Source organism: Xenopus laevis, chromosome 9_10L (genome assembly GCF_017654675.1).
Source record: "Xenopus laevis strain J_2021 chromosome 9_10L, Xenopus_laevis_v10.1, whole genome shotgun sequence".
NCBI lineage: Eukaryota > Metazoa > Chordata > Amphibia > Anura > Pipidae > Xenopus > Xenopus laevis.
In genome coordinates this window covers 99,309,583-99,327,641 of record NC_054387.1, presented here as the reverse complement: position 1 = coordinate 99,327,641, position 18,059 = coordinate 99,309,583, and the positions used below count along the sequence as shown (strand labels likewise).

At 39.5% G+C, this 18,059-nt stretch overlaps 1 protein-coding gene across 6 annotated transcripts in view; it reads right to left on the bottom strand.

Annotated features, from left to right (window-relative positions):
• The window catches only part of clec16a.L (C-type lectin domain family 16 member A L homeolog), a 130,655-nt gene that overhangs the window by 32,392 nt on the left and 80,204 nt on the right, over positions 1 to 18,059 (bottom strand). For all 6 annotated transcript variants that reach the window (XM_041576983.1, XM_041576982.1, XM_018236297.2 and 3 more), the window contains 3 exons: positions 16,853 to 17,004; positions 8,685 to 8,889; positions 7,163 to 7,330 (listed from right to left, as the gene is read on the bottom strand). In XM_041576983.1, coding sequence (XP_041432917.1) covers positions 7,163 to 7,330; positions 8,685 to 8,889; positions 16,853 to 17,004 — 525 coding nt within the window. The remainder of the gene's footprint in view (positions 1 to 7,162; positions 7,331 to 8,684; positions 8,890 to 16,852; positions 17,005 to 18,059) is intronic.

The following is an 18,059-nucleotide window of genomic DNA, read 5'->3' as shown; positions in this document are numbered from 1 at the left end:
CAATGCTGATAAAATATGTAGAGATATACATCATCATGATTTATGGCATTTTAATATCTCCATCCCAGTCATTTAACAGTGTTACTTAGGCTATCTGTAATACCTAATCAAATTCCCTTGTTTGACTCAATCTTTCTCTGGGGAATACATACCTACACATATAAGGGCAGTCAAAAACTATGCTAGTTGGCATAAAATGTTGATTTCACTTTTGCTGCGTATAGCGAATGTATGAGGCAGGCAACACAGCACTTCACAATCATACAGTAGATAAACATGGTATGTAATGGAGTAATACTTGCTGGCCACAATAATATATATCCAGTAGTAAATACTTTAGTAGTAAATAGTTTTAAGATTAATCTTGCAATATCAACTAAATTTTACCATATAAATTACATAAAGCAGATCAAGTCACAAGCAAACAAAGGATCCACTAAACTTGTCTTACTACTCTTTGACCTCAGGTTTTATCTTTATTCCATACAAAATGCTACCTGCCATTTTTTCAGATTTGTCTGACATTTCACGTGCATAAAATGAATTATATAAACTTTATGCAGGGAATTATGCTCCATATTCAAGGTCAGCGCTATTATCTTTAGCAATCAATGAACTTGCAGCACATTATTTTTAGTAAAGGTTGATGGGTGAGGGCTGCATGTTTTAAATCACAGAAAGAAACTTTGCAAGAAAGTTTGTCACTGTGTATATAAAAACAAGATAACAGTAAAGGAATTTATTAATCTTCGCTCTTTCCTCACTACCTAAGATTTGAAGAAAATGTTCCCATTTTCCCCAGACTCAAACTTTAAGCGGTTCTTCGCTTTGTCAAACATTTGGTATATGGCTTCCTTGGTGCAAATGTCTTGTATTTCTAATTAGGCCTCATTAAATGCAGGAGGAGAAGACTGTAGCCATTTTTAAAGATAATTCTGTGAGCAGCAGCCCCCCAGTTATTTTAACTTTCCTTCTCTTTTAAAGAGAAAATATACCCCCTTTTTGACATGAGCTCATTTACTTGGGTTTCTGTAGAAAAGATGCATAAACACCATCTGAGCCATAAATTAATAAAAATGTATTAATTCTACACAAACATACCTGATTTTATAGATTGAAAAGAAAATCATAATCACCTTTCTCTGTTCACAGGCACCAGATGTCCATCCCCCCTTAAGCTTATGCCAAAATGCAAAGCCTCCCTCACCTTGTTCCACTGTGCAGTGATTCTGGCACTGAAAGCCCCTCTGCTTTTTATAGTGGTTGGTGCACTTCAATTCCCAGAATCCATCACTTACCAATGGGACAAGGTATGGGTGGGGTTGCATTGCATTGTGCGTCTAAGAGATTAAGGGAATTTCTCATGCAAGTATCATGGTTTTCTTTTGATCTCTTGAATCAGGTATGTAACTAATACATTTATATTTATATCTGGAAGTTCAGATAAACATTGCATAAACTGGGTATATTTTATATACATTTTAACTGGGAAAATGTTGATGGTGCATAAAAACTAGCTAGCCTGCTTTCTTGTGAAGGCTATATTTGTTGACTGTTGGAGGCCCATTTACTATTGGTCGAATATCTAGGGTTAATAACCCTCGATATTCGACCCCTCGAAGTAAAATCCTTCGACTTTGAATATCGAAGTCGAAGGATGTACCACAAATTCTTTGATTGAACGATCGAAGGAAAAATCCTTCGATCGAACGATTAAATCCTTCGATCGAACGATTAAATCCTTCGAATCGAACGATTAAATCCTTCGAATCGAACGATTAAATCCTTCGAATCGACCGATTAAATCCTTCGAATCGACCGATTAAATCCTTCGATCGAACGATTAAATCCTTCGAATCGAACGATTAAATCCTTCGAATCGAACGATTAAATCCTTCGAAACGAACGATTAAATCCTTCGAATCGAACGATTAAATCCTTCGAAATCGAACGATTAAATCCTTCGAATCGAACGATTAAATCCTTTGAATCGAACGATTAAATCCTTCGAATCCAACGATTCGAAGGATTTTAATCCATCGATCGAACGATTTTCCTTCAATCACAAAAAGCTTAGAAAGCTTATGGGGACCTTCCCCATAGGCTAACATTGGTGCTCAGTGGGTTTTACGTGGCGAAGTAGGTAGTCAAAGTTTTTTTTTTAAAAGAGACAGTACTTTGACTATCGAATGGTCGAATAGTCGAGCGATTTTTAGTTCAAATCTTTCGATTCGAAGTTGAATTTCGACATTTTTTTCATTCTAATCTTTCACTCGAGCTTAGTAAATGTTCCCCTTGGTGTCCTCACATATTCCTATAGTATATAGAGGGGGTGAAGTGGGAGAGGAGAGCCGAGTCAAGCAGTCAGTGACCTTTTCTTAAATAAATAATTATGACTTTTAATTTAATTCCAAGAACTTATGAAATGAAATATGCAGCACAGCTGCAGGAGCCATTTTCCAACTGAATCTCACGAGACATCCTGAATCTGCTTCTTATTAAATATCACAGCATTAATCATTTAACGGTAGAATCCATATTTCTTTATAGCATATTTCAGGAACCAGAACCTAGAAAATCTTTTCAGGACAGATCCACACTAGCCCCCACCCCTGAACTTGGCTGCTGGAATAAAGCATTTTTACAATCAGATTTTCAAAGAATGAACTACTCTACCGCAAGCTTTATTAGACAGATCTTGGCTCCTGGATGTCTTCTCAGTAGACCACATAAACTAAAGTGACAACTAAATTCAGCCAAAAAAGGAGAAGAACTAGGAGCAAGTAAATGATGCTGATGTATACTAGGGTGCCTCTGCCCTTTTTATACACAGGCCCAGATTTGTGGAAAGGTCACCAAGGCCCGGGCCTAGGGCAGCAGGATTTTAGGGGGCGGCATGAAGCCCAACCACACCCACATTGGGGCTGTTCATGACATACAATAATTTTTTAAATTTCCCAATGCGCCAATCACCAGTCCTCCAGACCTAATGATGAAAATGTGTGTATGTGCACAAATGAAGGGGAAGGGGATAGGGAAGACAAACGGCAGCGTGCCTAGGGGTGCCCGCTATGTAAATCCGCCCCTGTTTGTACATGTGTATGTACTGCAGGAATGCACTGTTCTTCTTTATAACCAATAAAATAACCAATTTGAACTCCAGACCCAGACAATGTTTAGTGACATTTACGCTGAATGCACTGTTTTGTATTCTTGTTATGTTTAATCAAGATGCCAGAATGCCTAGTTGTGCCACAGTATGTAAAGCGAATATATCATGTAATCATGTTTCCAAAATGTTTGAACCACTCACAGGAATGTGACAGGAAAGTGAGTGTAGGTTGACGGTTTATACACTGGTCATGAAACTCCAAGGTGATATACAACAGCCTAACATTTTAATAAAAGGTATATTACTTATAAAACACACAAGTTGTTGTGTTCTACATCCATTGACAACAATAATTTTTAAGCTTTATTTTTCAACAACAAAAAAAAGAAAAAAGTAAGGAAGGGAGTGAGGTTCAGATCACAGTTGGTTACATTAAAAAGTAAACATACGCATATAATCAATGCATCTAGTCAAGCGCATAAAATGGTGTTGAATTTCTCGGGACAGTTCTATTCTCGACGAATAGGTCAACTCCTGACTTGGAAGTGACCATTCACCAATTTTAAACAAAATAGGCGGGTGCCAATAATGGTGCCAAATCTGGCATTCGCATGGCGTAAAATAAAACACCTTGATAAATTCACAGTTTATTTTACACAATTTTTTACACCAGTTTTTTTTGTCAAATTTTGTTTTACACAGCATAATCTATATGCCCCTTTGTGCACCAAGAACCTTTTTTAAAGGGGTTGCACATCTTTGAGTTAACTTTTAGTATGGTGTAAAGAGTGATATTCTGAGACAATTTGCAGCTGGTTTTCATTTTTTATATTTGTGGTTACAAAATAACTTAGCTTTTTATTCAGCAGCTCTACAGTTTGCAATTTCAGCAAACTGGTAACTAGAGTCCAAATTACCCTAGCAACCATGAATTGCTTTGATATGAATAGGAGAGGGCCTGGATAGTAAGATGAGTAATAAAAAGCAAACAACAAATCTATAGCCTCACGGAGCATTTGTTTTTAGATGGGTTAGTGATCCCAATTTGAAATTTGGAAAGAGTCAGAAGGAGGAAGCAAATAATTAAAAAAATAAAAAATAATGAAGATAAATTGAAAACTTGCTTAGAACTGGTCAAACTTTAACATAATAAGGTGAACCAGCCATTTAAATGTAACAGTTATAAAATCTAGTTTACTAGCTTGATGTTTTAAAATAACATGATATTTAGACAGAAGCCAAAAGTTTTTCATGAAACTGAAATTTATCTGAATATCTTATTCAGACCAAACCTGGTCATACTGTTTCCAGCTTCTGTGAATGCACATAACTCAAATGGTAACACATGCTCCTGGTATATGTATGTCATGATCTGTATAGTGCTGCTACTGCTACTATTACTTGTATACACTGTACATTTTATAACTCAGTGTTCATACTGCAATGCTTCTGCTGGGTGTATAATTTATTAGGGCGTGCATTTTAGTTTTACTGTGGAAATTTACAACTTATTTTACTTCACCTCCAATTTAAGTCAATAGAACAAGCTCAGGCAGAGAAAAAATTCTTTAGTAAAACGTGTTACATACTTACACAGCTGTTTACATCCGACTTTTTTGGCATTAATACAAGCATGTACCAAAACAGTAGTGGATACTTGATAGTTCCTATTCACAAATAGCCTTTATTATGTCTTCCTAACAATTTGTTTAAATACAAATTGTATCAGTGCACATTCTCAAAATAACTCACAGCAAGAGTCTGTGTTTCCAGTCACATTTGTTATGTTGAAGAATTCACAAATACATTATTCAATATATATATATATATATATATATATATATATATATATATATATATATATATATATATATATATATATATATATATATATATATATATATATATATATATATATTGTGCGAAACAGTTTGATGAAAAAGGAATTACTGTTTAGAGGATTTTTTTTTAACAATATTGAGAGCTGCTCTTTAAAACACAGTTGAGTCTTAAAGGGAAACTGTCATCAGAAAACATGTTTTTTTCAAAACGCATCAGCTACTCCAGCAGACTTCTGCACTGAAATCCATTTCTCAAAAGGGCAAACAGATTTTTTTATATTCAATTTTGAAATCTGACATGGGGCTAGACATTTTGTCAATTTCCCAGCTGCCCCTGGTCATGTGACTTGTGCCTGCACTTTAGGAGAGAAATGCTTTCTGGCAGACTGCTGTTTTTCCTTCTCAATGTAACTGAATGTGTCTCAGTGAGACATGGGTTTTTACTATTGAGTGTTGTTCTAAGTTCTACCAGGCAGCTGTTATCTTGTGTTAGGGAACTGTTATCTGGTTACCTTCCCATTGTTCTTTTGTTTGGCTGCTGGTGAGGGAAAGCGAAGGGGGTGATATCACTCTAACTTGCAGTACAGCAGTAAAGAGTGACTAAAGTTTATCAGAGCACAAGTCACATGACTTGGGGCAGCTGGGAAATTGACAAAATGTCTAGCCCCATGTCAGATTTCTAGATTGAATATAAATAAATCTGTTTGCTCTTTTGAGAAATGGATTTCAGCACAAAATTCTGCTGGAGCAGCACTATTAAGTCATGTGCGATCAGCACCAGTTCACGAAGACAGAATCTTTTTTTTTTTGGTCATGTGGTTTTGTTACAAAACTGCATTTTTGTTTACATGACAAAATTATTTTTGTACAATGATTTATTGCCTTTAAATGAACTCAAGAAGGGAAACTATTTTTGCTTTTCATTACAAGATTTAAATTACTGACATTATAACCATATATGCGTAGTTCTTCTTTTCTTTTGCTTTAAGCAATATTTTAAAGTAGGGGTGCACCAAATCCACTATTTTAGTATTTGTATGAATACTTTGTGAAAGATTTGGATGAATACCGGACAAAATTATTCAAAGGGAAGCTCTCCTTACAGTACAAGGCAACATACACTTTAAAGTGATACCGACACTAAAAATCTACTCTTCAAAATATTAATGTACATAATATCAAAGGTCAAGTTGTTTCTTCCCCAAAATAATCGAGTTTTCGAGGGTAGTTTCCACAAAAACTCGAATTTTTCGGGTTAAAAAAATACTTTATTTATTATGTCCTGAAGCAGGAAATAGCTTCAATCCGAAAATACTCCAGCTAAAACCTGTCGAGGTCATGTAGAAGTCGATAGCAGAAGTCCCTTCAACCACTTGAAGATGTTAATAACCTCCATGATGTTGGGTTTTTTTTCAGTGGTTTGCGTTCACATACATGATAACTTCAAGTGATTCAAGTTTTTTTTTCACTGAAAACTCGATAAATTTGAGTATTCAGGTTTTACCTCCCAATGCACTGATTCAATTTTTTTACATTTGAGTTTTTTTCATAAATAAGAAAACATTCAAGTTGTGAGATTATTCGAGGTATAAAAAACCTCACAAACTCGATCTCTGATAAATAACCCCCTTAAAGTAACATATAGGACATTTTATCCGGATAGGTCTGCTTTTGTAAGTAATTGTTACTTGAAGTTCCAAAACCTGACAGTTTGCCAAGCTGTCAGAGTTTCTAATGTTTACAGACTGCTGCTGCACAAATATGACAGACCCTCATAGAGGACTGTGGGGGATCAAATAGGTAAATGGACAAATACTTTTATGATAAAATTGTATATACCATGCAAAGACAATGTTATAATAGATGTAAAAAGTTTAATCTCTGGTGTCAGTATCTCTTTAATCTTATCCATTTTATGAACTAGATGCAGTGACATCTAGAATGTGTTGAATGGAAAGTGAAAGTAATGGTCTGCCTCATAGAGGTGGGGCAAGCAATGCATGAGTGACAGTTAGGACTTTTATATTTGTGTATAACAGGTATGGATGCTTTAATAAAAAAATAATAATAATTTTGGTTTCATGTTTCATTTGAAAAGGTCTTATTATACGGCTTTTTATGTCTGGGTGACAGGTCCCCTTTAAGTTCTTAAAAATACAGAGTTATTTAACTTGTCATCAAAAGTGTAAAATGGAGAAAAATGCCTTACCTGGCACCTTGTCAACAGACCCAAAGCCAGATCGTTGCATGGCAAGATCACTCAATGTACGTCGTGACTGTTCATAGAACCGAAACGGCAGATGCTGAGCAGCTGCTGATGAGCTGTGTCCAAACCCCACGACTTCTGTTGATGGCTGGACAGGGAGGTCTAAAAGAGCTTGGCAAAAAAAATTAGATTGTCAGATTTCTGCCCATTAAGATCTGCCCCAGTCAAGTGTAACTGAAGCTAAAACTTCAATCCATTTCAGCAAGTGCTAAACGATGCATTAAAAATGACATCTATCAAATGAAAAAATCACTGCCAAGTACACAACTGTCTTTCAAAGCAATGTTAGCAAATAGTAGTATTCTCTAGTAGAGTCTGCGAAGTAGCAAAAAGTCCCACATTTTTATGCTGAATGAAAGCAGATTTATTTGTTATTTGCCTTCCTTACTCGCAGCAAATGAAAAGCATTTTGGAAAATGGAGTTACAAGGCAGTGGTTTCAAAAAGTACAAAGTGGTCACAAATACAAGTGCAGAGAGTATTTTTGGATTTATATTTCCTTTACAAGAAAACCTATTGGTAAATACACACACAAGACAAAACTTATACAACTGCTCTTACGAAATGAGACAACAGAGCTAATTTAGGCTGGGTCAACTAGATGGTTCATGATAGTGGTTGCATAGCTCACTGTAGGCTTAATACTTTCTTTTATCTTAATAATTCCAAAAATATTGGGAAATGAATGATAATTTCCATGTGTGTCTCAGATGAAGGAAAACCGAATACAACAGAAAAGCACCCATTAATAATCACTACAAATAGGGCTTTCCCACTGGCATATACATAACATGATTAAAATGATATATGGCAATAGAATTAGGGGCAGATTTATCAAAGGTCGAATTTCGAAGTTATGTGATTTTTTTTAATCTCTAATGAATTCAAATGGGAGGTTATTTATTAAAAAAAACGAAACATATAATATTCGATCAAATACAAATGACTAGAAAACTTGAATCGAATTCTAATCAAATTCGAATCGAGTTCTCCCCTAAAAAAATTTGAATGTCAGGAAGGCAATTAACAATCTCCAAATGACTCTGCCACAGACCTCTGCCACTGACTTGTAAATGAACTCGGTAGGTTTTTAGATGGCGAATATTTGGATTAGAACTCTTTCCAGGCTTGAGGTGTGAAAAATCTCACATTCAAATTCGAGTTGGTGGTTTTAAATTTGCATTTGTGAGTTTTGACAAATAAATTGTCATTTCAATTTACCATTTGAACCTTAATAAAACTGACCAGCAAGATAAAGATATATTATTATCTAGAGTATCATTTTATTATCAACAAAGGTTAATATTTTTGTTCTTTCAATAAGATACTGGCAAGTAATTAATAGGGCCACAATTTTGTGCTGTTGGCATGTGAGTATGTTTCCAACACCAATTAAAATGTGTAAATCATTTTAACATTTAGCATTATTTAATATTCTTTAAAAGATGTCCTACTCTGTTACTTACCAGATATTCTTTGCATTTTCATGCGGCGAGCCTGTATGCGACCCTTTGCCAGCCGCTGCTTTGCTATGATACAGCGGATATGATCAGAGAAGATAAATGTTGCCTGGAGGATGGGGAATGGCTTGGAATGTGGAGTTGAAGCTGGTTTGTGGATGGTGATATTTAATGCTCTGCTGTCATCCTCAACTCCAGTTACTTGCATATCCTAAGAACAGAAGGTTCCACAGTCAGGAAAGGATCTCTTATTAAAATTGTTCTACCTGAAAGACCTTTTTACTACATTATGTAGGTAAAGTTTTAAGAACTGGAAAATGTTTACTTGCTTCTTGCTTTCCGAAAAAGCTGTAAACAAGTTTTTGCCCTGCACCTCATCTGCTCTACTAGAAAATAATCAGTACAGGTATGAGATCCATTTTCCAGAAAGCTCAGAATAACAGAAAGGCCAGCTCCCATAGACTCCATTTTATCCAAATAATTCCAATTTTTAAAAAAGATTTCCTTTTTCTCGGTAAAAATAAAAAAATACTTTGTACTTGATCCAAACTAAGATATAATTAACCATTATTGGAAGCAAAACCAGCATATTGGGTTTAATTAATGTTTACATGATTTTCTAGTAGACCTAAGGTATGAAGATCCAAATTACGAAAAGATCCCTTATCCGGAAAACCCCAGGTCCCGAACATTCTGCATAACAGGTATGGGACCTGTATATACCTGTGACTGGTATGAATGAATAAGTTGCAATGGCAGTCCAAGAGCATATAGTGGTTGCAACTGATAATACTAAATACCTTCTTATAAAGGCATTATAATTTTAGCCACTGTCCCATACAGAGATAGATATATATATATATATATATATATATATATTTATTTATTTACAGTAAAGCCATCCACTCAGCTCACTAACCACTCTCACGGTCCATCTTGTCTGGATTTATGAATAAATGGTTAAAATGGGCTACAACTCTGAAGACTCTGAACACCCTTTATATCTCTAGTACATGACTACTGTAGGAAGCCAAACAAATTAGGGCTCTAATGATCCATGACTTAGACACTATTGAATAGGTATCATTCAACTTTTATCTTTTAACCTCAATACCATTTGAAATGTAGTCAGCCGTACTGCTCACACAAAAAGACATTAACAAGGAACCATCTGTTATAATTTTATCTACAGACATTACCTCATTCTACGAATAAAATAACTGTGAAATAACCTTACTGAAACAGTGTGCTCTAATCAAGGGAGTTTTATTCTGAGAAATGCTGAATATTTTAAAACGAAGAAAGAACACAAATAAACCAGTAGAAGTTCAACCAAGATAAACTGTGCTGTTATTTGAAAATGAACTTCCAAGAAGTCTTGAGTGAGAGCCTGGAGAAGCCTATTATAATATGTCAGAAGTTTTTTTTTGTAAAAGGTTTTTATTTTTCATTTTCAAACAATAAACAAACAAATATTGTATTATGCATGGTTCCATCTTATTGTAAATATATCACACATTATATCAGCATTTGAAATATTTGAATCCTGCAGATTTGTATATACTTTAATTCGAGTATAATTCTGGATCTATTGCCCCTAGGGCACTTAAGTAGTTGATATAGATATATATATGCCATTGTTATCTTGCCATCTCTAACATTAAGTCTCCTCTGTGGCCTCCAGCCAGTCCCGCCACACCAGATCATATTTCTAAGGACATCCTCTTGAAGTATAGGTGAGTTGTATTTGGGGGAGTGTTGTTTTTAGCAAGTTCAACCAGCCATTAAATGTGGGTGGTTGGGGGGACATTCAATTCAGAATACATTTCCTGGCATAGACCAGTAATGTACGAAAAAGAATTCTCATGACCGCCCTTGGGGTTACCTCATCTATTACACCAAGAATGCACACCTGAGGGGTTATCAGGTTGGGTAGTGCCGTTTTATCCTGAATATAGTTGAGAACCTGAGACCAGAAGGCTTGGATTCGGGGGCATGACCAGATGAGGTGTAGGTAAGACGCCTCTGAGGCCCTACACTTAGGACACTGTGGTGAGTCGAGTCTGTTCATACGAAACAGCCTATTTGGAGTTAAGTCGAGTCTGTGTAGGATCTTGAACTGAATCAATCTATCTCTGGTCGAGACGAGATAGTCATAGGCCCTGTCAGTTGCCTCCTCCCAGTCCCCATCCTCCAACCCTGGGATGTCTCTGCTCCAGGCTGCACCTGCTGCGTTAAATGGAGGCTTAATAGTAGCTAGGAAAAGCGAGTACAGCCTGGTAACAAGTTTCTTGGTGGTAGGTGCTCTCAGGGCTGATTCTATCTTAGATGTTGTAAGTTTCATAGCCTTCCCTTGAAATTGAGCATTGGTGGCCTGTCTAAGCTGGAAATAGGAGAACCAGGGGAGAGATTCCTGGGTTTGGACATGTTTGATTTCGGTCCTGGGGCGTATTATTCCATCCTTAACCAAGTCCCCTAGTGTACATAGGCCCCATTGTGGCCATATCTTGTACTCTGCTATATGTTGCAGATGTGGGAGGAAGGAATTTCCCCATAGGGGTAGATGAGGCAACAGGAGGGGTAGTGCTAGATTGCAAACTTTAAGCGCTGCCACCCACGTTTTGTATGGAGTGATTATAACTGGGCGGGTTGTGTAAAAATCGGGGGATTTGCGAAATGGGATATATGAGAGTGACTCTATTGAGCTTGCCAAAGTGGCCTGTATTGGGAAATTCTGATTATATGGATCTGGATTAAGCCACCAATGTATATAGTAAATCTGGGCTGCCAGTGAGTAAACATACCAATGTGGGAGGCCCAATCCCCCTTCACTAACAGGAGCCTGCAGTTTGGCTCTAGCAAACCTGGGGGGCTTGTTAGCCCAGAGAAATGCTGTTTGGGCCATATCAATAGAGGTAAAGAAGGAACAGGGGATGGGAACAGGGGAATTGTGGAATATGTAAAGGAACTTGGGGAGAAATATCATTTTTAGAAGACTGATCCTGATCCAGATGGAAATGGGCAGATTAGCCCATACTTTCAGTTTGTCTTTCATAGTGGAGAGGATTGGCTCAAGATTAGAAGGTATAAAGGCATCTAAATTCCTATGTACCACAATGCCAAGGTATTTGAACGAGTCCACCCAGACAAGAGGGGTGGGAGGAATAAGTCGGGGTCGATGTTGGTATCGATAGAGAGTATGCTTGATTTTTCCCAATTGATTTTTAGCCCTGAAAATTGTGATCCACTATACTCAGGACCGCCTGAAGGAAGTCACCTGGGTTATCCAGATACAACAGTATGTCATCCGCATAGAGAGAGATGCGTTCTTCCACTCTCCCCAGGCGGAGTCCTGTGATGTTGTTTGCCTGGCGGACCAGGACTGCCAGAGTCTCCACTGCCAAGGCAAAAAGGAATGGTGATAATGGGCATCCCTGTCGGGTGCCCCTATAAAGGTTAAATACAGCTGATAGGTAGCCATTAGCGCTGACTCTAGCTACCGGATGTTGGTATAATAGTTTCACCCATTTAATGAATTGATCCCCCAAGCCAAATCTCCTCAAGATTTCCCAAAGGTATGGCCATTCTATATTGTCAAACACCTTAGACGCATCCAGTGACACTACTACACGTGAGCCATGATTACCATGAGTTGCATGCAAATTTGTAAATAGCCTTCGGATATTTACATTGGTAGATCTATTGGGCATAAATCCAGTTTGGTCTGGTTCCACTATTTCCTCTATAGTTTGCTTTAGTCTGTTGGCCAGGACCTTAGCAAACACCTTGGCATCCGTGTTCAGCAGGGAGATAGGTCGATAGGACTCACATTTAAGAGGGTCCTTCCCTTCTTTCGTGATGACCACGATCACTGCCTCATTGAAGGAGGGAGGGAGGGAGGTTGTCTTCCTCAGTGGCATGTATTATTGTGCAACCAGGGGGAGAGGATTTCACTGGAGGTTTTGTACCAGTCCGAAGGAAGGCCATCAGGACCGGGTGTTTTGTTGAATTGAAGGGAGGCTATTGCATCTTGCACTTCTACTAAGGTAATAGGGGCATTAAGGAGGGCAATTGCATGTGGTGACACCAAAATCGAATATATATAAACCCCCAAAGAGGGAATACGTATAAGAAGCGATCAGCGCCTGTGGCAACAGAAATAGAAAACAAACATAGCGCAATACGTTTGCAATATAAAATATCACCCCGTGCATGCACTGGATGTTGAGTGGATGTGTTTTCCCCTTCTCCTTCAGGTGGCTATTAATAAGTAAAAGTGGCAATACAGGTGAGCAAAGGGGCGAAAGAGTGCTTTTCCTGTGAAAATGGAATATGTTCCAGGGATGCAGGTGCCTCCACCTTCTATATAAAATGCCTACTTACAAACCACTGCCGTGGTATGATGCGTTTATCATGAAGCTCTCTCAGGTTTCTCCTCCAGCGTTCAACTCCTTCCAAATTCCCAAAGTAGGAATACAAACCGATGATAGTGTAACACCGTTTATTTAAAACATAATTAAAAGCAATTAAAATTCACACTCACATTTCCCTTGCGGGTTTTTGCGCATTGAGTCCAAAAAACAGTTTTTCTGGGGTCCCCAGGGGCAGTCCTGCCAGCTCGCTCCAAAAATCTTTTCTGCCCCTGGGGACCCCAGAAAAACTGTTAATTATGAGGGCTGCCTCATTTGATTCCTTAATGTTAGGTTGTGTTAACCTAATTGGGCTAAGACGCCAGAGACGTTCTCTGGGTCCTGGGATAAGGTCTAGTTTTACCAGTAAAGGGGAATGATCAGAAACAGCTCTAGGTAAGTACTCCACCGAGTTCACCCAGGGCAACAGTTCTGCAGAGGCGAGGGCAAGGTCAATACGGGATAAGGTGTCATAGGTAGCTGAAAAACAAGAGAATACACTTGTATCAGGATTTCTCCAGCACCAGAGATCCGTGAGGTTCATGGCCTGGGTCCAGAGAGAAAGTCTAGAGGTGGTTTGGGGGCTTGGGGTCAACCTATCTAGCAAGGGGTTCAGTAATGCGTTGAAATCCCCCATAAGGAGCAATGGTGCTGGTGGAAAGTTTGCTAGTTTACTCATTATATTATCCAATAATGTACTATCAAAGGGGGAGGCATGTACACATTAGCTATGGTTATCAATTGATTGGATATCATACACCCCATAAGTACATATCGTCCATAGTGATCGGTACCGATATCTAGCAATTCAAATTGTATACCTTTGCGAACCAGAATGGAGGTACCCCTGGCATGAGTAGAAAAGGTGGCATGATATGTATGTGCGACCCACGGCTTCTTAAGTGCCAACAATCATTGACCCACCAGGTGTGTTTCCTGTAGGAGAAGAACATCAGGTGTGTACTTCTTGACATAGTCAAACATTAAGGCTCTCTTGAATTTAGAATTCAGCCCCCTGATGTTCCAGGAAAGAAACTTAAGTGGGCCCCCCATGTTTAACATTTGTGAATTCTATCGTACAGGTAATCTGGTTTAAAAAATAAATCAAAGTACCATTTTTCTAATGTCGAAGCAGGAACCATATGAACCAAGATTTAACAACATAACAACAACATCCCATAAAACCCTTCCCTCCCAACCTGACCCAGTAACTTGGCAGGTATTGTTCCCAAAACATTGTAACCGGGGGAGTGGTTATCCAAGGACAGATAACTTTTAAACTAGTTAAGACAGGGGTAAAGTGTGAGTCTCCGTGATACCTAAATAATATAGTCATAACAGGTTGATCCTTAGTTTCGCTGCGGCAGCAGGATCTGACTCGAATAACAGAATATTCTGTGTAAAGAGTCTTTTGTAGTTAGGTGTCCCTTTGGAAGTGAAACACCGGTGTCACCAAAATTCCAGAAGTACAGCAGAAAGAGGACTTTCATAGTAACCCCATATTCATGTCCTCTGGTTCCCCAGCCCCTGTATGGGAGAGCAGTCATCCATATGTTTCTGGATACTAAACATAGGTGGATGCTGTCATCATTCCTCCCTTGTCTGGAGGTGTGGGACTTAGGGCATATTCTTGAACAAACAGTGTCAGGCTACATTTAAGTAGCATAATTGAAAGAAAGGTGCTGCTGTTATATCTCTCTCTGTTAAGGGGTCACTTACACAGGTGTAATTCGGTAGGGGATGCAGAGGATGTAATAGTGCCCAGTTAGTAATGTTTGCAGTGTGCATGATTCCCCGAATCAGGAAACCAAGGGAGTCCTGGGCTGACCCAACAATGGGAGTTTCCACACCAGTGAGAGAGGCAACATTAGTAGGTGGGTAGTGGTAAGCATAGGGTCTTAACCATATGTATTAGTCTATGGTTACTGGTTGAATCAGGGGAGCATAAATACAAGTAGTCTCATCTGCTGCAGCGCCTTCCTTTGAACATCAGCTTAGTTGGGGCGATTAGGGCTGCCTCTGGGGGACGGATTTCCCTGTGCATCCAGCCAGTTGTTTACCTCAGCTTGGCCGGATAAAGCATGCCATATTTCAAATTAGCCTCCCGCACGCAGCGCTTGGCCGCCGTGAAGATGCCCCGTTGCCTCTGAAGTTCTGCCGAGTAGTCTGGGAAGATGGATACTTTTTTCCCTTCCACCATGATGTCCGGGCTTTGTCTGGTAGCCAAATGGCATCCCAATCTCTGAAGTTCAGCAGTCGAATTAGAAAGGGTCTGGGTGGTGCACCTGGAGGAGGACTCCGGCCTGGCACACGATGGGCTCTTTCGACCGCATAGAAGGATGAGAAGGTGGCTGTGGGGATAGTGTCCCTCCGCAAAGGCTACTGGATCATTCCCTTCCGCTCTCTCAGGGAGCCCCACAATACGCACATTATTGCATCTCTGCTGGTTCTCATAGTCATCCAGCTTATCGGGGCAAACTTTGAGTTTTGTTTCCATGCGAGCTATTGTTGAAGGGATTGGGGCGCAGGCATCTTCCAAACTCGAGACTCTATTTTCTGTCTCACGCACTCTCTCACGCATATTCTGGAGGTCAGCCCGGAGCAGTGAGAGGTCAATTTTGACTTCCTCTATTTTGGTGGAAAGTGAAGTCCTGCAGTCCATAATAGCGTCTAGTAGCAGTTGAGTTGCCGCTTCTGGTTGCGGTGTTGGGGAGCTTGTAGTCGCCATCTGGCTGTCCTTCTGTGGGGAGCCAGTTAGGGAGGGTTGTCTGGTAAATTACTCATGTTTGGATGCTGCATCCGCCTTCAGTTTTTGTGTTTTGCTGCTTCTCATCTTAGGAAAGATAGTGTTTTATAATAGGTTCTGTGTCTATTGCAGGGGTAGGATCTCTGCGAAAGGATGTAGTCTGTGGTACACGGAGCTGTCACTAGGACCCTCTACATTTGCTCATTATTCGTTATCTGTCCAGTCTCAAATGCCAATTTGGCCGAGCATAGGTTGGGCGTTGTAGGCAGTATTGTATTAGCAGGTATTATATATACTATAATGCCCCTTTAAACAGGCTCTTTATTTCCTTTTAAATCTCCTGGCTATTAGGTTAGCAGTTTCCCCAAGGAGTCTGGTGTTATCTGGCCAATAGCCCCCCTGGGTGGCTGTGCATTTTAATTTAGGCTCCAAGCTCCCTTCCTGCCAGTCTGGGTTGAAGCGCAGGGCTAATATGGAGCAACGCAGTGCTGTTAGAGGCTGCTGGGGCTGCTGGCCTTGTTTATGCCTTATAGCTGAACACCTTGGCCCACAATCCTTTCCCAGCCCGTTTGTGTAGCCCCCGGGGTCCTATGGAGTCCCTTTTCCCCTCTGCAGTACCTCTCAGCGCTGTCCTGTGCCACCAGCAGCACTCCTGTCCCGCTTCAAAAGAACGGTCACCTGTGGGCAGGCCTCGCAATCACGCGAGTCCCCGGCTTCAGGCCTCGCTAGGCCGCAACTCAAACTCCGGCCCAGATGTGGCTAGAAGGCTCGTTCGGGCTGGAAAAGTGCAGCAATGCCTCCTCCACACAGCCCAGACTCTGCTGGTATGTGCTGGGCCCCTTATTCCAGGGGGGATTTACAATATAAAACCCAGGACCCCCGGGAGCACTTGATAGTGCGTCTTCACTTGATTTCTGATATAGAATCTGTGGGGCATGAGAGTGTACGCTTGCTACACTTTGATGGTAGTGCCAAACACATATTCAGCCCTGCTACTTCATAGTTAATTCATGATTTACCTGTAACAGTCCAGCAAACTTCACTACTCCCCAGCCAAGTCTTTTACTGTCCGGTTCTACCAAACTCATCTGATAGATATCCACAGCCAGGAACCTTTGCGCCTGTCCTCCATCCTTTGTAAGGACTGAGCACGCAATTAAATCACTGTTATCTGAGGAAACAAGTGAAAAACACTGATTAAAATTTTGAAAAGCATTACTATGTGTATTATAAGTTACACGGTGGTTCAAATACTCATACATATGACATATATGCTGCAGCCACACAGGACGTTCTAGCGCAGAGATTTTCAAAGAAGTAAAGTAGTTCATGGCTTACAAAGCTGCCATCCCTGTGGCACCAGTGATCCATGGGTTTTGATAATAAAATTTCAAATCATTCATAAAAATGTTGAACAAGATTTATATAGGAGGATTTAGTGTCATGTAAAATCAAGAGCATAATCTAACTGTTAGTAAAATGATGTATAAAGGAAGCTTTAGGAAGCTAAAGAACTTCGACGCTGTAGAATTTTGGCCCGTTTTTTGCTCAGCCAAATTGGTTCTGAAGCACTGGGGATGTGCAGGGGATGCAATAGTTTTTTAAATTTCCTGTCAGTCAATCAGTGCTCTGGACCCGATGAAGAAATGAATGAAGGGGATGGGGCAACCAGCAGCTGTGGGCCTGGGCGGTGAGTGGCAGCAGGTCTGGGGGTGCCCACTATGTAAGTCCGGCCCTAATGTTTGGGTAGTTTATAGAATAGGAAACTACAGTGGTGTGAGGGTAAATGAATCCTTATTGCAGACTCCCTATACTAAAGGAGAAAGTTGACATATATTGCAATATACTATATGTATTAGTAGGAACTTATATTACAGTCTGATCAACATTGTTTCAATGTCATTGACACAAATCACCTGTGCCTGCACAGTCTAGAGTCACATTGGGTCTTATATGTAGTTAAATATTCTTTACTTTGTGTGGGTTTAAGAGATCCTCCTTAAACCAGATACAAAAATAGAATCATGTACCATCGAGTCATGCATTGGTTTGAGAGTTCATGTGGCTGGAGCAGAGTTTTATCTGTATTTGCTGCCAATTAAATACTTTAAGATTGGAGGGATATTGGTTGTAGCAGTAATCTCTGAAAATCATCAGTGAGATGCATAATGGTGGAATAATCCATTTAGAAAATGTGACAAATTATTTGCAAAAATCCATATTTGT